Raw genomic sequence first — 25593 nt, 5'->3', positions numbered from 1 at the left:
TATTTTGTTTTAATATCAACGGCGAATATTATATTTCACAAGCGTCATTCAGTTGTTTTTTTTACATCATATCTCTGTGGTACTTTTTTCGTGACTTATTTCGCTCGACCGCTGAGTATACTCCATTCCATATCGCGACTAAAAATGTCTCTACTGCTTCATAATAGATCTACGATCAAGTGTTTGAATATGCGTAAACAATGCGTAATATTAAAACTCTTCAGTCCACAAGCTGGACCCCAATTCGATTGAAACACCTCCATAGGAGCTCCGGCTCGGGTTTAGTTCTTCGTTGCCTCTGCGACTTCTTTCCGGGCCTTATCGTTGTACTCCTTGTGCCAGTCGAGATTCATCTTCTGCACAGAGTCACCCCGTTCCTGGGCCTTCTTGCCGCTGATGATCATGATGATGCACCCGATGGCAGTCGCGAGCATCATGTAGTTGGCGATTTTTATGCGCACCTGGTTGCGGCATCGTTCCATCACATCTTGACTGAAAAAAAGTAAAGAATTCATTTTAATGTTGATAAATAGTGACTCAATTTTGTACAGGGCACTGTTTTCACATCAAGTTGGTAAAACATTATAAAAATATTGGATTCAAAATACCGTAATCCGGGCTAACATTGATCATTTTATTCGATATTTCTTGAATATTTCATTTGAAAATGCATTTGCATTTGAAAATGCACGCTTGTGACTAAACGTTTTGTTAATCTTTTTTTTATTTAGTTGTAGGGCGCTTGCAGCAAACAAAAGTGTGACCAACGGCTCCCTTTGAGTTTGCTGGGTAACGGTTTGAAACGGAAAACACGTTACGAAACGTTTCCCAGCAAAATCAAAGTGGTCCGTTTGGCACACTAAACAAAGGCTGCAAGTGCCTTATAGGGTAACATGGGTAACATTGATCACCTGTGTAAACAACGTTCGGTAGTACACTCAAAAAAAAATCCAAACGTCATTCTAGTTTTTAATTATGAATCGTGGTTTACGGCTAACCAGCCGAGTGGAAGTTTAACAACTACCGAAAAGCTAAACATTACATATAATTTGCAATTGGATTAGATGGACAAATTGATGTGAAGATTTGCGAAAAAGTTACACGTCTTCTCAGTGAGAATCGAACTCACGACTCCCCGATCTCTAGTTGGGGCGCGTTACCACTACGCCATGAGAGGACTCATGAACGCAGAAGTTAACCTGAATTCGATTTCAGCTCAATAATCACATGGTCCTTTTTCGCAAAGTGCACCTCTTTCGGAAGAATTAGATGACCATCCAAACACAACGCTTTCTATATATATCCAATGCCTAGCCCGAGAGTGCATTGTTTTTTAGGTATAGGAATAGCACAGCAATTGAATTCAGGTTAACTTCTGCGTTCATGAGTCCTCTCATGGCGTAGTGGTAACGCGCCCCAACTAGAGATCGGGGAGTCGTGAGTTCGATTCTCACTGAGAAGACGTGTAACTTTTTCGCAAATCTTCACATCAATTTGTCCATCTAATCCAATTGCACATTATATGTAATGTTTAGCTTTTCGGTAGTTGTCAAACGTCATTGCAACGTGAAAAATCACGTAGATCATTCCAAATTCATTTTACCTCCACTTCACCTGACTAAGATAAAGATCACTAAACCATTCCTAAGTTCATTTTGACATCTGCATAGTGTACGTACATTCGGTGTTGAGCTCAACAGTGATGCATTTTAAACTGAATGCGAGCCAAAAGTGGACTGAACGCGTTCTAATTTTGCACGCGAACCTAGTAAGCATTGAACTCTCGTGCAAGATTCTGCACCATGCTCATGTTCATTTCGAAATGCACAATGAAGTTGAAACCAGAAAACACTACATCAGAACACATTGAATTCAAATCATTACAAATATATGTAACCATAAATGTTTCCTAATATCTTTGCAAAATTTCTGCATTGACATATGTCGTGCATCTGCCATGACGACAGTTTTCATTTCACGTTCATTTTTTAGCTCGCACTGGTTCAAATTTTTGAACTGCTCAATGTTCAAGCCTACTCGATCTCTCGTTCAAAGGTTTGAACTGGAACGCAAACTGAACGCGTTCAAATGCAATGCAATGCAACTAAGATGGCGCTCGCTTGATTTTTGAAGAACTTCAGAAGCAGCTGCGGCTTTAAACACTGTGTAAGATTGATTTCAAGGTAAATATGCTTTGAATACCGAAGAATCCCTGCATTACTTCATATTTTATACCTGATTTTTAACCTCTATCAATTATAGCACGCGAAGGCTACAACAAGACAGACCAAACTCACAAAATTGGGGAAACAGGATTCAAAATGCTCGATTGACAATAAAAATAGCACAATCTCCAAGTTTGTTTACATTTTCCAATTGGGAATTACTTTTCTTCCAAAGCCTATTAGAAATAAGATTGGTCTTTATTACAGTTAAATTTAATGCAAAACCATCTAGGTCCTACTGAAACGCTTCATAAAGGCTACCGAAAAATCCACGTAGCTCTTAAGTTTAGCGACGGTGGAATGGACGAACTTCCAAAGTTCATGCGTTCATTCTGGGCTACCTATGATTTACATAAGAGCTACGTGAAAAGAGCGATGGAAAAAAAATCACGTATGTTTTCACGTAACAATGACGTTTGGATTATTTTGAGTGTATTTCAATATCATTACTTACTGAAATACAGTGCGCATCGTACCTTTGTGATGTACGCACACGAATTCTCTTTGCTCTTGAAAGTTTTTTAAAAACTAGCTAATGCAATAAAACAGTAGTTTTCAGTGCAACAAAAACAGTATTTTCAGTACTTTTTTTTCTACTATTGGTCCCTTTACGATCCTTGTTTGGACTCGTGCCTTCGATTTTTTGTTGGATCCATTGCACAGTGGTCCAGGAATCAGTTTTACGCGGAAAGATGCATTTTGAGCTTTAGAATAAAACATTAGACAAAAACGGTCTTCTACAAAGTTGTTTGTATTAGTTAAGCCCTTTGTTTGGTGTTATTGAAAATTAGGGTGGACCACATTTTCATAGAAATTGTGTAACTAACTTTCTTATTTGTAGAAATTATATTATATATGCTTCAGCAAAGTTGTAGACCATTCAATTTCAAGCAACTTTGCTAAGAAAAGTTTTTTTGTATCTCTTAAATTGACCGATTTAGAGCTTTTCTCCTACGGTGACATAGGGTGGTCCGAACAAAACTGGTTTTCTGGCTCTAGAGTTTTCAATTCAAATTTCTCATCAAAATAGTCTATGAAACACTTTCAGAGCTTTAAAAAATGCGAAATTTGGTGAGTGAAGAAACTCGCTATCTCCTTCCGTTTAGGAGTTATTGTTGTTTTTCTCTCAAAAACATGCCTACTTTGATTGTGAATATCTCTGATTGGGGCAAACATAAAAAATATCTTTTGACGGCATTCAAAAGACAAAATAAAATTGTATATTATATCAAAAAATTACAGATGTGTTATTTTTGTAACTCTAATAAAATGCCTTGAAAAACAAAGGATTTTAAGTAGAAAAACTTTAATAACTTTTGAACCAAAATAGATATCATCAATATTTTTGCATGAAAATTTGCGTTTTATTAAGTTCTTAAAGTCGTTCATAGACGACTTTGACGAGAAATCTAAAATAAGAAACATAGGGCTCTAAAACTTTTTTGAAGATTTTCATAGTATGTATTTCTTTATTATTTTGCATTTTGAGCATGAAAATGAAATTTTAAACAAAAATGGTCTTCTACAAAATTGTTTCTAAAAATGTAAGCTTACATATTGTGTCATTTGAAACTAGGGTGGTCCACAATATCACACATATCATATAATCAACTTTTTTATTTGCAAAAATACTGGTATATGCTCTTAGGCAAAGCGGTAGAACTTGAAATTTTGATCAACTTTGCCAAAAAAAGTTTTTCTGTAGCTCAAAATTTGACCAATCTAGAGCATTTTTTCCTAATCATCGCAGGGTGGTCCAACAAAAAAAAGTTTTTCAACTCTAGTTTTTTTAATATTATTTTCTCGTCAAAGTCGTCTATGAACGACTTTTAAAACTTAACAAAACACACATTTTCATGCAAAAATATTGATGATATCTATTTTGGTTCAAAAGTTATTAAAGTTTTTCTACTTAAAATCCTTTGTTTTTCAAGGCATTTTATTAGAGTTACAAAAATAACACATCTGTAATTTTTTGATATAATATACAATTTGTTTTTGTCTTTTGAATGCCGTCAAAAGATATTTTTTATGTTTGCCCCAATCAGAGATATTCACAATCAAAGTAGGCATGTTTTTGAGAGAAAAACAACAATAACTCCTAAACGGAAGGAGATAGCGAGTTTCTTCACTCACCAAATTACGCATTTTTTAAAGCTCTAAAAGTGTTTCATAGACTACTTTGATGAGAAATTTGAATTGAAAACTCTAGAGCCAGAAAACCAGTTTTGTTCGGACCACCCTATGTTACCGTAGGAAAAAAGCTCTAAATCGGTCAATTTAAGAGATACAAAAAAACTTTTTTTAGCAAAGTTGCTTGAAATTGAATGGTCAACAACTTTGCTGAAGCATGTATAATATAATTTCTACAAATAAGAAAGTTAGTTACACAATTTCTATGAAAGTGTGGTCCACCCTAATTTTCAATAACACCAAACAAAGGGCTTAACTAATACAAACAACTTTGTAGAAGACCATTTTTGTCTAATGTTTCATTCTAAAGCTCAAAATGCATCTTTCCGCGTAAAACTGATTCCTGGACCATAGTGCATTGGCGAAAGCTAGCGGTGGTAATCCTTCTTGGACACCGTCTTGGGAAAAACCTCTTAGGAGGTCTCGTCTTCTTTCGTTTATTCACTAAACATGGTTGCAACTACAAACAAAAGGAAGGGCGAATCTCTGAATTCACAACTTCTTTCCAAAAAAGTGGGATTTAAAACTGTCACTAAACGTGGTAAGAATGGAAGAAAGGACGTTTCTCCGGAATGCGAACTTTCTTCCAAGGGAGAAATGAATAATGTTGATAATTGCATCGAAATGAGCAATCAGTTCCGAACACCGAAACGAAGCAGTCTCTAGCCCAGGCTCTTTCATTCATGTGAGGAAGCAAAGAGTGTCGCCTGTCGTGGTCAGTTGTTCTGAATTTGGGGGATTTAGGCAGCAGATCTTGAACTCCATTAGGGGAATAAAGGTTTCCATCCAAATCGCAAAGAAAGAAGACTGTCGCGTTTTGCCGGAAACTCTTAAAGATCGCGAACTTCTTCTCAAGCATCTTGAAGAGAAGAAGCACAAGTTTTTTACTTATGACGACAAAATTGAACGTTTGTTCAAAGTCGTCTTGAAAGGTCTCTCAAGTGACTATAAGTCACCTGAAGAGATAAAAAGTGGTATAAATGATTGAATTGGATTTTCCCCAGTCCAAGTAATCATTATGAAAAAGAGAACCCAATCTGGCATTGTTCGGAAAGGGCTTTCTCAAGAATATTATTTTTCACTTTAACAAAAAAAGAACTAAATAATATTAAAGCTTTAGAAAAAGCAAAACTTTTGTTCGATGTCCGTGTGACGTGGGAACATTTCCAGAAACCTGGAGGAAATTACCAGAGCCCCACTCAGTGACGTCGGTGCCAAAAGTGGGGTCATGGTACAAAAAATTGCCGCATCGATGCAAAATGCATGATTTGCGGAGGTTTTTCTCACGCCAAGGACGTCTGTCCAGTGAAGGAAGATACCGATAAGTTCATATGCGCCAAATGCGGGGGCAATCATAAGTCAAATTTTGAGTTTGCCCTTTGCGTAGGCGAGTCGTCGAGGCTCGTGCCAGGCAGATGAACAGTAATGTCCGTTACGATAACGATCGTTTCCGGAATTTCCCTGATAGAGTATCGAACAATGGTCATTTTTCAGTTATCGATCGCTTGATCAAGAATCATACCCATCAGGAAGATTATAATCATGTTCATTCACAAACTAATTTTAATCCGTCGGGTAGCCGTTCGAATCTCTTAATTTCGAATGTATCTACCCAAGGAAAATCCTTTGCCGATATCGTTGCAGGTAATTTGAACTCCTCCCCTTTTCATACTACGAGTACCCGTTCTAATTGTTTCGAATCAAATGGAAAATACCCTGCCGCCACAGGAAATTGCTACTCCGTCTATTCGTGTACCGAAAATTCTAACGATGACGAATGATTTTAATTTTCTAACTGAACAATTGACGTGCCTTCTGCGCGGCGTGTGAGGTGACACGAGTCGAATGAGGTGACAATTGTCGATTCGCTCCCATTTGATTAACATTAGTCGTCTCACGTCACTCGCGGTGAGAGCGACTCGTCTCGACTCACACGCCGCGCAGAATAAGCACGTGAATCTAATGATTGATGCAATGTTCAAAGCCACCACTATGACTGAAGCAGTCCAAGTTAGTGTAAAATTTACTAATCAAATTGTTATTGGATTACGTTTCTCTAATGGATCCAATCAATAATAATTTAAATATTTTAAATTGGAATGCTCGTTCATTGAATGCTAAAGAGGACGAGCTGTTTAATTTTCTTACAGCTAATAACGTGCATATAGCAGTTATTACTGAAACTTATTTAAAACTTGGATCCAAACTAACTTTTTTGTTTATTGTAATGATCGACTTGATAGGGCATGTAGGGAAGTTGCAATCATCATTCATAGGCGAATAAAACATCAACTGTTTTCGTCATTTAAAACTAAAGTTTTTGAAACTTTAGGTGCTTCTGTTGAAATACAGCTTGTTAAATATACTTTCATAGCTGCCGATTTGCCCTTTCAATGCTCTGGATAGCAAATTAATTTGCTCCAAACTGACTTGCGAAAATTGACTCGCAATAAGTCAAAATGTTTTGTCATTGGTGACTTTAATGCCAAACATCGGTCATGGAATAATTCTCAAAGTAATTCCTACGGCAGAATTTTATTTGATGAGTGCTCTACAGGATATTTCTCAAATCAATACCCTGATAACCCTATATGTTTTTACTCTTCTAGAAATCCTTCTACGATTGATTTGGTCTAAACCAACTCTAGTCATCTCTGTAGCCAATTAGTTACTCATGCTGATTTTGATTCTGATCATGTCCCTATTACGTTTCAAATATCCCATGAAGCAATTCTCAATCCTATCAGCTCCACTTTCAATTATTTTCGAGCCGACTGGAATATATATGAAACATATATTGAATCTAATCTTGATGTTAACATTTCTTTACAAATTAAACTTGATATTGGCAATGCTTTTGAAACTTTAACAAATTCCATTGTTGAAGCCAGGAGCATTGCAATTCCAAAATGTGAAGTAAAATTTCAATCCGTGATTATAGACAATGATCTTAAACTCTTGATCCGTCTTAAAAACGTTTTTTCGGCAATTTCGACGCACTCGCGACCCTGCTATGAAAATTATATGGCAGGATTTGCAGAAAGAAATCAAAACACGTTTTTCACGATTAGGATATAAAAAATTTGAAAATAAAATTTCTCAATTGGATCCTGACTCTCCCTTTTGGAAATTAACTAACATTTTTAAAAAACCTCAGAAGCCAATACCGGCATTGAAAGAGGAAAACAAATTATTACTAACCAATTGCAAAAAAGCTCAAAAACTTGCTATGCAGTTTGAAAGCGCGCAAAATTTTCACTTAGGACTTACTAGTTCAATTGAAAATCAAGTTACTCAAGAGTTCGAAAATATTCTCAATCAAGAGAAAGTTTTCGAAAATTCCTGGGATACTGATTTGGGAGAAGTGAGAACTATTATTAAAAAATTCAAAAATATGAAAACTCCTGGCGGTGATGGAATTTTCTACATCCTCATCGTGAAACTTCCCGAAAGTAGCTTATCATTTTTAGCTGATATGTTTCACAAAGTGTTTTAAAAACAACACAATTTAAACCGTTTTCAGCCAAAGGCTGCACAGACTGAACAATCACGAACATTAGGCAACGGACAACACTGAACACCCATTGGCCCAGTGATGAATTTTCGTTTGACGAAAAGTTTCCACCGACTGGAGCGGGAATCGAACCCACGCTTCGTGGTACAATATGCCTAAACGACTGACACCGCTAACCGCAAGGCCACGAAGCCCACAGTTTTCAATTAGCATATTTTCCTGACAAATGGAAAAATGCTTAGGTTGTACCAATTTAAAAATCAAATAAAAATCCTGCAGCAGCTTCTAGCTATCGTCCAATCAGTTTGCTTTCCTCCATCAGTAAACTTTTTGAAAAGGTCATTTTGAACAGAATGAAACGAAATTTAAATTTTTGCCAATGAACAGTTCGGATTCCGCCATGGACATTCGACCACTCATCAACTTTTACGTGTAACAAATTGGATCCGTTCCAACAATCTGAAGACTATTCTACTGGTATTGCTCTTATAGACATAAAAAAAGCATTCAATAGTGTTTGGCATGAAGGTTTGATCGTAAAATTAAAAAAAAAACTTTAATTTTCCAACATACATTGTTAGAATAATTCAAAGTTATCTGGTCAATCGTACACTTCAGTTCAGTTATCAGAACTCCGGGTCTGAAAGATTTCCTGTAAGAGCTGGTGTTCCTCACGGTAGCATTTTGGGACCAATATTATACAATATTTTCACATCTGATTTACCTGAGTTACCTCAGGGATGTCAAAAAACTTTTTTTGCGGATGACACTGGCCTCTCCGCCAAAGGACGAAGTCTGCGTGTCTTCTGTAGTCGATTGCAAAAAGTTTGGATATTTTTTCTTCATACTTGCAAAAATGGAAGATTGCCACTAATGCTTCCAAAACTCATCTAATAATATTCCCACATTAACCAAAAGCTCTTTTAAGGTTTCAGTTCAAGTAGACATGTTGTCGCGATGAGAGGGGTTCCATTAAATTGGTCAGATGAAGTTATGTATCTAGGGCTCATGCTAGATAAGAATATAACTTTCAAAAATCACATTGAGGACATTCACGCCAAATGTAATAAAAATGTAAAATGTCTCTATCCCCTTATCAATAGAAAATCAATACCTTGTCTTAAGAACAAGCTTTTGATATTCAAACAAATTTTCAGGCCAGCCATGTTGTAGGCTGTACTAATATGGACGAGCTGTTGTAATACCAGGAAGAAAGCTCTGCAGAGAATTCAAAATAAAATTTTGAGAATGATTCTGAAGCTTCCTCCCTGACATAGTACCAATGAGTTACATAGAATATCCAATGTTGAAACATTGGAACAAATGTGAAATAAAATAATTAATAATTACAGGCAAAAATCGTTACAATCTTATATTGCCACGATTAATGCGTTATATGTTTAGGTTAAGTTAGGTTAAGTAAATTGAAAACGTGTTTTTGTTTCTCTTATAAGCAGGTGAAATCAACTCACCTGTAAAAATCTAAACTGCTACGGCAAATGAAATGTAATATGTTGTTAACAAAATGTTAATAAAATCTTAAATTTGTTTTACCAAATTAGGATGATAGTGTTGTCTATTAACACAGAACACCTAGATATAAGAAATGAATGTTATACTTGAAATGATACTAGTGAAGAAATAAAAAAAAATTTATTAAAATTATGGACTTTGTTGCCGAATATGAAGAGTAAACTCTTACAAGTAAATTACTTTTTGAGATTTTTCAAAACACCTTGAATTGTGAAATACGCTTAAAGGTAGGCAATTGAGAGTGATTTGCAATATCAATAGAAAATTTGTTAATTTTGCTAAAAAATTAACGAAAATACATTTGAAAGTATTAGCATCGACAATCGTTTTCGGCGAAGCCGTCTTTTTGAGTAACTATGGCAATTTTTCTTGCTCATATCGTTTGTAGAACTCATGTGTGACATAGATTTTTGTATCCATCATTGTTTAGACTTGAAACTCAATTTACGCACAAATCTCAAATTTTATTAGCTGCGTTAAAACATTCCATCGATAAATGTTGATGCGAAACTTTTCACGAGGAAGGTCATTTCAATCAATGTTACCCCGGATTACGGTATTCAAAAATGAAGATCTTATGTTTCATTTATTTTTCAACAGAATACCGGTATCCACTTGTAGCACTCTAAATCTTATTAACTTTTTAAAACTTATTCAGTATTCACAGATACCATTCTTGATGAAAAGCAATAAGCAAGTACGTTTTTGTTCGACTTGGATTTTGTATCGAAAATAATTTTAAAACGGTCCTATTCCATAAATGTGCATGTGTTACAATTTGCAAACGGCACTCACTTGATGTACTGTGGGATTTCATCGGTGGTTTTGTATTTCTTGGTGAATACTAGAAGTCGTTTCTCGAAGTCATTTGGACGATGGGTTCGCGAGCTGACGTTGATGTCCTGCGTGGGACTGGTTGGCGTCTTCGGCGGTTCCTTCGGTTGCACCGAACTGGATGAGGAGCACGCTGCCGTCTGCTGCTGTTGAGCACGTGCAATGAAACCGGTTCTCAGCTGACGGCCACTGACGGCATAAATACGTGCCAAACTGCATGCACTGAGGAAACTCATTGCTCTGCTATGTCTTACTGCTGATGATTGCCAATGATCTTGAAAGAGAGAAGAGAAAGGGGGAAAACGATCATATGTCAATTTGCACGACAGTCATTTTGCACGACAGTCATTTTGCACGTAGCACTTTATGCGTTCATATACGTACTAAGAATGTGTAGGTAGACAAACAGAAAAGAAAAACGCGATCTGAATATTCGCGCCGGTTTTTTCCTGTGACTTTTGCAATATGTACCTACCCGACGGGTATTTGCACGTACACGTTGATTTCCAAGTAAAATAAAAATCTTAGGCCGATGCCACATGAAGAAGAGAAGAACAAATGTGAATTTTACTAATTAGAAGTACCGTAAACGGACAATGCAGGTAACTTTGGTAGTATCGTGTCCACAACATACTAAACAAAATAATATAAATTCTGTTGATAAATCAAGCAAAACTTTGTATTCGTTCAGTAAAGTGTTAAAATGAAACTTTACGTCAGGGCTATTTTCGTCGGAAATCGATAACATTTGAGGCTTTATATTCAAATATTAAACAAATAAGATGTTAGTATTTATTTTTAAAAAGCCAAACATCATTATTTAATGAAGTTTTAAAGAATTTTTTTGCTTAAACTCGACAGCATAGGTATAACTTGAATTCGATATCAAAACTTTTAGCGAAAATCATTTCTACAAATTGGGGCAATTTTTGTATTAAAAGTCATAATCATAAAATTTGTTAAAAGTTCATAAATCATTTTCAATTTCATGCTTAGGGATGGTACACAAATTACGTCAGGCTAAATTTCAACTTTTTTGACCCCCTCCCCCACCTTCGTCACGTTTTTTGTATGAGTCGTCCGAAATTTTTGTAAGGCTTGTCACGCTTGGCTTGATCCCCTCCCCCCCTCGAAGCGTGACATAATTTGTGCATGACCCCTTACCCAGCATTAAATTTCACTATTATCAGACCACGAAAATAGTGACTTTTTGTTGTGAATAGAGACGTTTTAGTGATCAGGTCGAAAAAGGTGACAAGTCACTACTAGCCTTGTATTTGTATGTTTAATTTCATCATTTATTCCACTATACCTTAATTTGTAATTTGTAATTTATTCATTTATTCAACGTAAGCCTGTTAGTTAAAAATTTTTGATCAGGTCAAGGAAAAGCTTAACTATGCTCCTGTAATAGAGTAGCCGCATATGCTAAAGACAATTAAATTATTATATGATATATATCTATATATCTTACAGTGTAATTAACCAACGAACCGCAGTACTTTTTGCCAGTCATCATTGCCAATCATTTTGGGAAACTATGCTCAGCAAAAAAATCTTGTGCCAGATAATTATCGCATTTAGTAACTGGATGTCAACATGTTAATTGTTCCCTAAGCCTTACAATCTTCTCCATACAGAACTCTGATCGTATTGGTGCTATCTTCTTCGTGGGAACAAAAACACCGGTCGAAATATATTTAATTAAACCAAAGTCAAATATTTACTCTCGATTAGATAAGATCAATTGGTAGCCTTATCTCTAGCATGAACAATTAATCCAAATTTCTTGTCCATAAAATGGAGCAACTGTTGAAATAGCGTTTCATCCAAAACGGATCTAGCACTATCCTAGCATATGGGTATTACACAACCGATGATCTTCAATAGTGTTCAAACGATCTCCACTTTTCAAAGCTTTCTCACCTTTCTTATGTGACTTGCACTTGAACTTGATTAGTGTTTGCACTTGCACCTGATTGCCACTGCTCAACTTTTGAACTGGAGATCGTGTGCTGATGCGAGCGGTTATCGACTTGATCTGACCGGAGAGTGGCCGACTGGGAAGATCTTTTGTACGGTGGAAATCTGGGCCTTCGTGCGCGAATCCACGAGAGCTTAGTGCGACTTGGATTTTGATTTTATGATGAAATAATATTTTATATACCTGAGCGACTGTCAATGTGGGAAATGGGCAATAAAGGGTGATATATAAAGAGGTGCTTGCTTCAGGACGGATGACAGAATGAAAAGAAATCTAAAAAACAAACAGCAGCCAGCAGTGGAAGAAAATGAAGGAGGACGGGGGAAAATTGCAGTACTAGATTATAAGTCCCGCCCAGCACAGTGGGGTTAGGGTTCATTCAAATATTACGTAACGCAAAATTTGTCAATTTTAGACCCCCTCCCTCTCCCACGTAACAGCTTTTGTATGGAAAATTTTAAATTTTTGTATGGACCGTAACACTATGTTAGATCCCCTCCCTCCCCCTGTTGCGTTACGTAATATTTGAACGATTCCTATTAGAGCCAGTGATGGAAAGTGGCGAACACTTCTTCTGAACTGGAACAAAAACAAAACCAAACGCTCCCGAGCGTCAAAGCGCTGGTTTACTCGCATCTGTCGGCTCCCGAGTAACTGAAGCTAAAAGTGATTCGCGAACGTGTTCGGAGCTGTTCAGAGTCATATTGTGCTTTTTGGAAAAAGCTGCTTCTCCTCCGAGATTTGTGGTTTTCAAGGGCTTTTGACTACAAACTAGTAGTTTACTATCGATAGGATGGTTATTCAATTATTTTATCTGTCAAAACCATAATAAATCACACCTTGCTCGGTTACTCGCGAGTAAACGCTCCCGAGCTTGTTGCTATTTGTTTTGACATGTTCTCCCGAGCAGATGGGTGCGGACTTACACCTAGACAGTTCCCGAGTCTGTGATGTTTGTTATGCATTGGTATACACTCGTGAGCTGCTTCGTGACAATGTGATGGATTTTACTAAGGTGGCGCAGATGATTGATGCGTGCCACTAGTTCTCTCTTTTGTTCTCCCGCTGTTCTTATGCAGCGCAAATAGTGACGTCACTATTTGCGCTGCATAAGAACAGCGGTAGAATGAAAGAGAGAACTAGTGGCACGCTTCAATCATCTGCGCCACCTTAGTAAAATCCATCACATTGGCTTCGTGATGCGAACTTTTCCAGCACTGGTTAGAGCAACCTTAACGGTGCGCGACTAAACTAAATTACATAGGGCTTATTCATAAATTTCATAACGCTTTAGGGGGTGGGTGGGTGTCCTCATGATGTTACGGCTCATACAAAATTTGTTAAATTTTCATACAAAAAGCGTTACAAGGGGGTGGGTGGGTGTCAAAAATGGCCATTTTTGGCGTTATGAAATAAATGAATAAGCCCATAGCGCAGTATCATTACGCTAATCCGTACAGGGGGGTATACGCAACGAGGTGCACCTACCGTTCATGTTTTGTGAGTGTATTCGTTTGGCTCACAACGCTGCTAGGCATCCCGCTGTTTGAGTGTTGAAATGCATCAGCATTTGCTGCCTGGCATGGCCCGCGTTTCAACCTGTGTTGTTTGTGTCGGCCCGCGTGAAAGATGATGCTGTTCGGGCCGGCCCGCCCGAGAGATGATTGTTAGGCGAGCTTTGTTTGTAGTTGATAGCCGTACACCCACCCTGGATCTGTACTAGTGATCCTTTATAAGAGATTCGCGGATGCTGACATTTCTGTCAAAGTTTGAGCCAATCGAGCAGCGAGAGATGTCAAACCGTGGGCCAAACGAACATGCGTTATGTTTGTTTTGAACTTTTCTTGAAGAGTAATGTAATCCGCTTGAAATTATTTCGGTTAAAGTTGTTATGCATAGAGCAAAAGTATGAAATATTTTACTTTTTTGAATTTTTATCAAAGTAATATTTAGTTGTTGATTTTTTATGCTGTTCATTAGTTTGGAAATGTAGCTCAAAGATCTATAACGAAACAAAAAAACTCTTTCTAGGAATGAGAAAGTCATGTCCGTGTTACAATATTATTCTCAACGCAGAGCAAACTCAGCACTGCTGGGCTGTTGCCAAATCATTCAATTTTACTACCGCTTATCTCTCATATCAAGGATCACTAATCCGTACCGGGCGCTGCTAACCGGGGTATTGACTTCGCAGCACCAATCTGGAGTTCGCCGGTTGGACTTCCGAAGCGAATTTTTGAATGAACTAACTGTCATTGCTCTGCCGGCTCGGCTTTTATCTCGACTGTTTTTGAAAACAGTTCAACATAACGTTGACGGAAGAAGTTTCACCACAACGGAGGATTTGTCAGTTCGAGCGCGCCAAAATCCTTCCGATTGAAAATGTGTTGGCGGTGCTTAAGGTGACACGGGAGACCGTGTTATTTTCCCTATCTTTTGTCTCACTCTAGCAATTATCATCAAAACTTTGTGAAAGCAAATCTCGAGTTTTAGTGAACCGATGGAGCTGAAAATTTATTGGGTTGTGCACTACATATATAGAATCATAGTGATACATTATTCACGTCGATACAAGGGGGTGGTCACTCTACGCAGTGTGCCTTGCGCAGCCTTGGCACATTTCGGCACACTAACAGGCACAACTTTCCAATGTGGGTTGCTATAAAATTACAGTGAACTGAAATTTCCATCTCAGCAACCATTGAGTCATCTGAGTTGTTTGCTATATGTCAAACATGGACTTAGCGAAATTTTCACGTTGGCATCGGGTTCAGGAGCATTTTGACGTAGAAGTACGTCTTTCTTCTCTATACAGGAGTGAAATTGGAATTTCAAAACCAAGAGCGTTACGCTGGCATGAAATATTTTAAACGTTTATAACTTCTCGCTGGTTTAACGAAATTTCTTGATAAACACCTCAAACGAAAGATAAGACATCAAAGCTTCATGTCGTTTACTTACTGAATCCCACATACCTGTCCAAATAGTTTAATAACTGTTTTAAAATAGAACGTTGATTTCAAGCAAATCTATAAATAGGGGTGGCTAGAGAAAATTTGACGACATTTGCTTTTCACTCTCCGATTGGCTCGCATCACAGCAGGCGACAGATCGGCTTGCTCTGACCGGGCGTGCTTCTCAGGCACAGACATCGATAGCGAAGGACGCCCCCGTTTGTCTTGCTTCGCTCAAATCAAACTGTCGAGCGAGCGAGAGAAGATGCCGTCCGAAGCTAAAGCCATCACCGCTGCCGCCGCCTAGAAGAAGAAGAGGAAGCAGTCCACATGTGAATTTGCGGTCGAACTGTGAACACGGTTGGGCGAGTCATTCTCGCTTTGTGGTTCACCGCTTGTTTGCGTTCACCCAGTCATCGTCATCGCTGCCGCAAATTTCATCGGCCGAGGAGCTGTTGACCCGCGCTTCAAAATTTCGACTCGTGATGAAATCATCATTGGTGGTCAAGAAGCAATCCCGTTAGGAGCAAATACCAGAAACCCCCTGAGTTTTGCTGGTCCGAGCAGTGTTATTTATCCGTAACAACATCGAAGCTAACAAAGCCATCGGTTCTTTTCAGAGCCATCAAATTTGTGGAAAAGAGTTAAAAGAGAAATATTTCCGATTTTATTTATAACTTCTAATATTCCGAAATCAATTTCACGGCGTCATACAAAATTTCATATGTCATGAATAATTTATGACTAAACCATTTTAGATTGTACTCGCGGACGCTGCTGCAGTGCCGTCGGGGTGAGTGCTCAACATTTCTCAACGATTGTAAAATAGAGTGGCATTTCCAACAGCGCCTTTTATGTTCCATATTTTATGGGAACACTTTGATTAGGAAAATTATCCCATGTAACAAAATTGCAACATATTTAGAATGCTTTTGATAAGACATTCTCATTGAACATTTGTAATAATTTTGGCACCCATGGATCCGAAATTTACCGGCATAATAAAGAAAACTATTAATTATCAATAGCTCGTATTGAATATTTAGGGAATGTCAATCATTCCGACAATTCATGTTCGACCAATTTCTCACGTAATAGTAGTATTCTCCGCAATTTTCAAGTAATTCCAAGCTCAACACATTATTGGCACATACCCATTTCCCGGATTGGTCGATCAGAAAGCGAAGAGCACAAAAGGGAGGAGCATCATCTGCTATTCCAAGGTTATAAAACATGCTGCCTTCGTTGGATTCAGTTTCATTCCATTTCCGCTTTCGAGCTGGTAAGAGCTCTTGCTCAGCGAGAAGAAGCCTGCTGAGCTGTTAATCCAGAATCTGGTTTGTGAAATCGCTCAAGATTTCAAAATTGAGCTACGTTTCCAGATTCCAACTAAATCCCTGTGATCCGCTACCCTGTTGCTGTTGTGCACCCATGAAATATTCAGCTGGTTTGTCGAATAAACTGAGAACTTATTCACATCTTCTTATTCTTCTTCTTCTTGGCATTAACGTCCTCACTGGGACAGAGCCTGCTTCTCAGCTTAGTGTTCTTATGACACTTCCACTCGGCTAAGGAAGGCCCCAACTTATTCGCATGAATTTGCAACTTTTTCGATTTTCCATACAAAATGACCAACTTTGGTAAGTTAGATCTCAGTTATTTATGGAAATATTTTCGAATGAAGCTTTCACAGAACATCAGATGTAATAACGGTTTGACTAAACTGTAATTTTCGACGAAAAATTCAAATTTTTTTTATCTTAATATCTGATAGCCTTACACAAAAACTGTCTTCAGCAAACTTATTCATCTCGTCAAAATCTACAACTTTGCTGAAGATACCATGAAGCTATTCCTTCAATATGTTTAGTTATGTCAATTGTAAAAAATCGTCAAAAATTGTCAAACCGTTACTGCTTTTCAACGTGTGATTGGAAAAATCACTCAAAAATATTTTTTAAAATTTAAGTTATGTCTGATATTCTGTGAAAATTTCATTCAAATCGGTCCATAAATAACTGAGATATAGTTTATCAAAGTTGGTCATTTTGCATGAAAAATCAAAAGAGTTGCAGTTTTTTTTTTCTCAGCGAAGAATCACACCATCAACGCCATCATTTCGCGCTATTTGAAAGCAATAACCAATCGCGTGCGAGTAGCGAACGGAGTGACGAAACAACCAAGCGAGAACCCCACCACTCGCCATCGGTGAACGGAGCTCGAGCAAATAAAACCACTGGTTGTTCTGCTCCCAGCTCATTCACAAATCGAACGGCATAACGAACGGATCAAGCAGCGGAGCAGCAAAGAAGAGCGCGTGAAAGCCACAGCAGTGTGCGAGTAGCGAACGGAACCAGAGAGCAACGAAGCGAAAGCAACAACTGAAAATCATTCAGTGGACGGATTAGTAGTCAGCGCTAACCGGCGACCTGTTGGAAAGTAACGCCAGCGAAATATACACCATCTGCCTCTCCTTACCATTCATATTCTTGTACTTGATGAAGTCAATGATATGTTTGGTTTGGCTATGGAGCAAAGAGTTATTTAGGATGATTTTACTTGACAAAGAGTTGTTGATAAATATTCCAATCAAAACCCAACTAACATTCACTCATTTAAGAAACACCATTATGGCAGTTTTATTCAGCATCATGTTTAATAACATTTTAATAATTTTCATGACCAACCTTTGTTCAGGCGTTGTTCACACAAATTTGGAGAAACTTTAAAGCATGTCGTCGAATTCCAACTTTATTTTTCAGCTTTTAAAACGTTTTACAAGCATTTAGTTCAGCTTTTATACGACTGGTCCAAAAATAATTAAAAACAAATAAAAAACAAAAAAATATTTTTCTGGCGCGTCAATGTAGGCAAATGTAGTGTATACAATTATGATGATATGACAACCATATTTAAAATTCGCCTGGATACTGGATTCGAACTCGAGACCTTCCAATCGTCAGCGGTATGCCTTGCCATCTGCGCCATCCTAGAATTGATGAATAGATCGTCCAGTGCAAAATATAAACCTCTCATAGCTGAATATTGATCTTGTTTGAGCTTATATTCGACATCGTCAAATCAACACATGGTACGCTAATCAACAACTGAACAAGCATATTATTCAGCTGCTGTTTAGTGCTGATCCAAGCTGAGTTCAGTCGGCTATTTTTAGCGCACAGTGAGAAAATTTATGTCAATGATGGTCAAAAATAATGTTTATTTACACAAAGTGAAATCAGTCTGGAATGATTAAGGTGAACATGCATCGAAGCCAAACCTCAAATTTTCAAGAGCACAAATCTAGAGAACCAGACTGCGCAGCGGTTCGAGCTGAAAACCTAATCGATTAGTCACACGCTGCTGGTGACCAATCGATTTAGTTTTCAGCTTGAACGGATGTTTAGTTCTCTAGATTTATGTTCTTGAAAATTTGAGGTTTGGCTTCGATGCATCTTCACCTAAATCTAATTTTATAATATTTTTTAGTTTGTTCAAAACTTCAATTTTAATGATTCATTAACTTAAATTGAAACTCATTTATTTTATAAATTATATTTGTATTTATTAATTATATTATTGATTTGTATTTTTCATTTCTGTCAAAGAAATGTCCACTTTTTTTGTACGGAACAACATCCCGAGTAGGCGAAAAAAGTTTAGCAATAGCTAATTATAACATGGATAGCAGAAAGTGATAATAACCTGAGAGATATAATATGTAAAAGATTTGGAAACGATATCTAAAATTATCTACATACAAAAACCAAACAAAATTTTGATGTTGTCTTCAGATCTTTTATGTCAATCAAGTCAATATCACGCTTTGTTTGTCAGTACTTCGCTCCTACTAGGAATACTTAGCTCAAATGTTTGTTTTTCAAAATAATCCTACATCCTTTTTATTTTCTGAACGACTATTCAAAAAGTTTTGAGAAAGCAAAAGTTATAAGCTTTGAAATGCATTCGGAACTCAACACGCATTTCGAATATTTTGTCCATTTTATGAAATTTAGCTATAGTGTGATCGCTTTTACAAGGCTTATTTATTACTGAACAATGTGTTTGTTAATCGTCATTTTGGCCTCTATTGGATCAACTTTTCTCATAATAAATCGAAGTTGAATTAGGATTTTATATGATACTTATTCAGCTCTTATTCATGCTATGTTAAACAAGTGGAAATAGCTGAAGTGCGATGCAAGTAAAACGTTAGTTCGTCTGCTGAATATCCTTTTATACATATACATTCGTTTAGTGGAATATTGGCTTTTTAATTGGGGGAAACATGTCTTGTTCAGCTCATTAGTAAAACAATATTGACTAGTCGAATGAGAATCTTTGGAAACGTTTAATAAGTGGCGATTCAACTTTTGTTCATTCTAATGCATAACGTTGAACATTGACCTAAGTTTGTGTTAAAAAAGCACCTTCTCAGCTCTTTATAGAGCAACATTTTTATTCAGCTGTCATTACCATTATTGAACAATAATTAAACATGCATGCTTGTTTGTGGCTCTGAATTGTTAGTTGGGAAAGAGTTGTTTTGAAAATGTTCACTTTTAGCATTTTCCTCGGAAAATTTCTGCTTTACCAAAGAGTTGTTAATGAAATTCCTGCAGCAAAGGGTCGAGTTTCTCCCCACGAGCGTCCGCTTCCAAAATTCTCGAGTACGGAAATTGGAAAATGTATTAAAATTGCGACAGATTTTAAATACTGTTCAATAAACTGTTTCTTGACCAATTGTAATGAGCAACTATTGATCTGAATTGATTTTTCTACATGTTGTCTATTGCGTTAATCTGAGAAATAGGCTATATGAAATTGATGTCTTGGCAAGGGATGTATAAGATGAGCATTATGCTGTTATTGCATCCCAACGGCACTGCAGCAGCGTCGTATTGTCGATTATTCGTGATAAATCAGATATTGTATGATGCAACGAGATGAATTAAGAGATTATAGCAAGTATGTGGTAAGCACATTAAGAAATATTACTAGCTATACTGTGTTTATCACGAAAAGTTCTTACTAGCTCGAAAGTGTAAATGAAATGAACCAAATCCTGTTGTTGTTACAGAGTGATTTTAATCCGAAGGTCATTCGTCCCTTAAATGAACCGAATCTGTCGAAGATAGTATGTTTTACATAATTTGAATTGCAGACGATGCTCCTCCCTTTCGTATTTTTCGCCTTCTTCTGATTGACCAATCTAGGATAAGATACATGAAGTTGATGTCTTGGTTAGGGATTTACATATCTTGGAAAATTCACATGCGCGTTCGTATGGACAGTAAAAATATCAACATTATTTTAACAGCTTGCAATAAATTAAAATCACGCATGTTTTGGTTTCGTGCAAATTTTAAATATTTCTGATCAATGTTCAATGTGTTCTGATATATACTATGACATTTGCAATAGACTAACCTGTAGAAAAATTTCAGATCAATAGTTGCTCATTACAATTGGTCAGGAAACAGTTTATTGAACAGTATTTAAAATCTGTCGCAATTTTAATACATTTTCCAATTTCCATACTCGAGAATTTAGGAAGTGTTCCCCCATTATATGATAAATCAACGATGCTGTTAGAAATACCATACAATGCTGAAAAGTATGATGTTATTACGGTCCGACGGTGCTGCAGCGGTAAATTCTCAAATTCATGTAATTATGTGGGGTAAATTATGTGAATTATACCAATATGTGAATTACCAAATTATAGTATACCGCGATATTTAGATCATTATTGATAAATCAGTAAATATCATCCAATAAACCCCTTTATGAACGTATGTTGGCCCTGAAAAGGGCCGATTGAACTTGGATGCTGTGACCACGAGTTTACCATGAGTCGAAATTTAGAAGCGCGGATCGGTCAACCTAGAAATCTTGAGCGATTCCACAAACCAGATGCTGGATTGGCAGCTTGAAGATTAACAGCTCAGCAGATTTCTAGCAGCGAGGTACTTCTCGCTGAGCAAGTTCGGAGGAGCTCTTACCAGCTCGAAAGCGGAATTGGAATGAAACTGAATCCGACGAAGGAAGCATGTTTTATAACCTCAGAATAGCAGATGATGCTCCTCCCTTTTGTGCTCTTCGCTTTCTGATCGACCAATCTGGGAAATGGGTATGTGCCAATAATGTGTTGGGCTTGGAATTACTTGAAAATTGCGGAGAATGCTAATGCGTGAGAAATTGGTCGAACATGAATTGCTGGAAGGGTTGACATTAACTAAATATTCAATACGAGCTATTGATAATCAATAGTTTTCTTTATTATGATGGTAAATTTCTGATCCATCGGTGCCAAAATTATTACAATTGTTCAATGAGAATGTCTTTTCAAAAGCATTCAAAATATGTCGCAATTTTGTTGCATGTGATAATTTTCCTAATCAAAGTGTTCCCTTAAAATATGGAACATTAAAGACGCTGTTGGAAATGCCACTCTATTTTACAATTGTTGTGGAATGTTGAGCACTCACCCCGACGGCACTGCAGCAGCGTCCGCGATTACAGTCTCAAAATGTTTATTCATAAATTATTCATGACAAATGAAATTTTGTATGAAGCTGTGAAATTGATTTAGGAATATTAGAAGTCATATATAAAGTCGGAAATATTTCTCTTTTAACTCATTTCCACAAATTTGAAGGGCCGATGGCTTTGTTAGCTTTGATGCTCTTACCGATAAATAACACTGCGGGATGTTATCAGTTGATTGCCATGGTCAAATGGGGAATCCTCAACTCAAATGTATAAATTTGAGCAAGTTATTTGCTTATACGACGAACCGAAAGTTTCGTGGCGTGGATGGCACACAACAGTAACAGGTAGTGGATCACCGGGCCTAAGTCGAAATCTGATGATGGCGGCGATGACGATGGCTGGGTGAACGCAAACAAGCGGTGAAGCACAAATCGATAATGACTTGCCCGACCGTGTTTACAGTTTGACCGCAAATTTTACTGTGGACTGCTTCCTCTTCTTCTTCTTCTTCTTCTTCTTGGCGGGTGCGGTGATGACTTTGGCTTCGGACGGCATCTTCTCTCGCTCGCTCGACAGTTTGATTTGAGCGAAGCAAGACAAACGGGGAGGTCCTTCGCTATCGATGTCTGTGCCTGAGAAGCATGCCCGGTCAGAGCCAGACGATCTATTGCCTGCTGAGATGCGATCCAAGCGGAGAATGGAAAGCAAATGACAACTACCGAAAAGCTAAACATTACATATAATTTGCAATTGGATTAGATGGACAAATTGATGTGAAGATTTGCGAAAAAGTTACACGTCTTCTCAGTGAGAATCGAACTCACGACTCCCCGATCTCTAGTTGGGGCGCGTTAACCACTACGCCATGAGAGGACTCATGAACGCAGAAGTTAACCTGAATTCGATTTCAGCTCAATAATCACGTGGTTCTTTTTCGCAAAGTGCACCTCTTTCGGAAGAATTAGATGCCCATCCAAACACAACGCTTCTATATATATCCAATGCCTAGCCCGAGAGCGCATTGTTTTTAGGTATAGGAATAGCACACTACACTAGCCAGCAACTGCGCAAAAGCAAATGACGTCAAATTTTCTCTAGCACCCCTATTTATAAATTTGTTTGAAATCAACGTTCTCTTTTAAAACAGTAATTAAACTATTTGGACAGGTATGTGGGATTCAGTAAGTAAACGACATGACCCTTTGATGTCTTGTCTTTCAATTGAGGTGCCATTCAAGGAATTTCGTTAAACCAGCAAACAGTTATAAGAGGTCAAAAAATTTCTCGCCAACGTAAGGCTCTTGGTTTTGAAATTCCAATTTCACTCCTGTATAGAAAAATTATCTATTTTACTTTCAAACTGTGCGGCATAATCAAATGCAAATGCTTTCAGTTCCCGATGGTTAGTGCCTGTGCTTTTACTGTTCATAAGTCGCAAGGTGGAACTTTCCCCGAGGTCGTGTACGACTATGACAAAAGCCAGGATCAGCAATTGGTATATGTTGGTTTGTCGCGGTTTACTTCATTGCAAGGACTATTTTTGACAAACTCTACTTTTTTCAAGTTCCATCACGCCAAAGGCAGCAATTCTCCCAAGAGGGTTGACTTAAGGAATGAGCTGCAGCGCTTAGGCAATCATCGATTAGTGACGCTTTGAGACGAACTGCGTGAAATACTGGATCATAGCGGCCAAGCCTGCATATTGATGACTATCAATGTACAGAGCCTAAATGCTCATGCAATGGATATTGCTACAGACCAAAGCACTGGACCGATTCTATCGATTCTAACGATCGAAGCACCCGAGCTATCAAACATCTAATGTACTGGAGGAGTTTGGCGAACTACAGCTGGAGCCAGAAACCGATCACCCAACCAAGCAACACAAGGAAGCAACGACCAAACAAACAAATTCAATCATCTGTCATTATTCCTGGAACACCAAAGACTGGTTCTCGGAACCACAGAACGACAAATGGTTCTTTTCAGGACTACCAAAATGAGTCCAAAAAGAGTTAACTTCTGAAAACTTCATCCGATCAATAACAACACAAAACTAGTACACTTACAAATTCATACACATGACAAATCAAATTATTAATCATCGTAGTTCTACGTCAACCCCGCGGTAATGTAATAGACATTACCCACCCCAAATTTTTCCAACACTATTCAAAATGTTGATTTTACATTGATAAACTTTTTTTTATTTCAGAATGAAGCAATAGAGTGGCACCAAACCTTCAGAACCGAACTCAAGGAGATGGAATTGGCTTTTTCTCATGCTCAATTCTAAATTTATAGTGAATAAAATATTATATCAGATGATACTAAAATGCGTCTGTGTCCTTGTTGTCAGCTCAAAGCAAATTTCAAAGGTGAAGAAATGGGTGGAAAAATGCAGGGAATTCTGAGGGAATAAAATACATAAGAATCTATGTCACTCCTTACTCCAGCTTTGAAACGAAGAAGCGTTTAAGCAAAAAAGGTAATTTCTAAAGGTTGTGCAACCTCCCATATGAGATTAAAGCCCCGAAGGCACTGATTTTCATACTTTTTGAGGCTCTCAACTTTTTCGAAAATTTGAAGTTTAGACAAACTTAGGCAAAGAGAATCTTCTTCAATCGAATCCTATGTCTTGAAAACGCGTTACAGTATTTTTAGCATTGGGTGTTAATGTTAGTATTTCAATGAAATTGAAATAAACTAAAACTGATTATTGTTCTAGCTGTTTCGTCTGTTTGCCTGTGCTTCCATCGTAATGTTCTCCCAATTTCTCCTCTCCCCTTCCCTTCCAGCACGATTCCGTACATAACCGTAGATGCTCCGTATCGCAGTTCCCGTCTTTTCTTGGAATTCGTGTGGCTCATTTTCTAAACCTTCCCGTTGAAGTTTCACATATACATGACGGGAAAGTAATGCAACTAAGAGCATTTTGAATTTGTTTAACAAGAGGCAAACAAGAAAAAAACTACATATGTCAATCCTTCTGAGAAAGTTTTTTTTTTCCATAATTTCAGTTCATAGAATTTTATGGCATGTAAAGTAATAGCACGTTTGGCGCACCTCGGCGCACTGACGGCACAGCTGTGCCGAATGAAGTGCGTAGAGTGACCTCCCCCTTGCGTCGATATATGGAGTGGTTCTTGGGATTTGCTTCTTCAAATGGATAGGGTGATTATGATGACGTCCCGTGCGGCCTTAAGGCAGGTCCGTCCCACTCGGGTTCAGATTGGGTACCACTTCTAGTACTGCATTTCGTCCCTCGGTAGTACAAAAGGTACCCAAGTAGATTACCTTATGAGCCATAAAATTTTGGTCAACTGCAAGGGACATGGGGGTCTTTAATTTGTCTTTGCTTAAGGTGCAACTGTTTGCTATCCATAAATGATGATCAATTTTGTAGTTTTGGGGATGTGATATCGGTTCTACCGGACAGAGATGAACTGAAAGTGTATCAAAATGCCTGTTGTTAGCAAGCATATGATCCGATAGATCACCGAATGACCGATATGATATAAACCAGAAATTTTTTCTCTTCAACGATAGTTTGAACATAGATTGTTCATGGATGCCACGATGAGTCTATCGTGTGTTATTTATGAGTTTTACATCAAAAACCCATAAATGCGTCGTTTCATTACCTATTTTTGGGTAATCTGATCTTAGCGTGCATGGTCACATAAATAACACGGCACCGCTAAAACGTCAAATGATGAACTCATGCATAGTGGTTTCTGCGCTCGTGTACATACACGGTACATGTCACCAACACTACTTAAAAATTGCTGGTGGAAAATATAAATAATGATCAGCTCTTCCCAGCAAAATCAAATGGCAGTATTTTCAACCAGCAAATTT

The 25593-nt window shown here is 37.6% G+C and overlaps 1 protein-coding gene across 1 annotated transcript; it reads right to left on the bottom strand.

Annotated features, from left to right (window-relative positions):
* On the bottom strand, window positions 1-12482 carry LOC5574348 (UPF0389 protein CG9231). Its single transcript, XM_021843216.1, has 3 exons — window positions 12226-12482; window positions 10261-10573; window positions 1-492 (listed from the first exon to the last, which is right to left on the bottom strand). The coding sequence occupies exons 2-3, from the start codon at window positions 10533-10535 to the stop codon at window positions 282-284; spliced, it is 486 nt and encodes a 161-aa protein (XP_021698908.1). The 5' UTR covers window positions 10536-10573; window positions 12226-12482; the 3' UTR covers window positions 1-281.
* Between the last annotated feature and the right edge of the window lie 13111 nt (window positions 12483-25593).

Source organism: Aedes aegypti, chromosome 2 (genome assembly GCF_002204515.2).
Source record: "Aedes aegypti strain LVP_AGWG chromosome 2, AaegL5.0 Primary Assembly, whole genome shotgun sequence".
Taxonomy (NCBI): Eukaryota; Metazoa; Arthropoda; class Insecta; order Diptera; family Culicidae; genus Aedes; species Aedes aegypti.
This window is presented reverse-complemented; position numbering and strand designations above follow the sequence as displayed.

Excerpts from the sequence above, each read along its gene's own strand:
- LOC5574348 (XM_021843216.1), bottom strand. The coding sequence starts at position 10,535 with ATGAGTTTCCTCAGTGCATGCAGTTTGGCACGTATTTATGCCGTCAGT. Across the intron at positions 493-10,260 it reads GAAATCCCACAGTACATCAA|TCAAGATGTGATGGAACGAT; the intron begins GTGAGTGCCGTT and ends ACTTTTTTTCAG.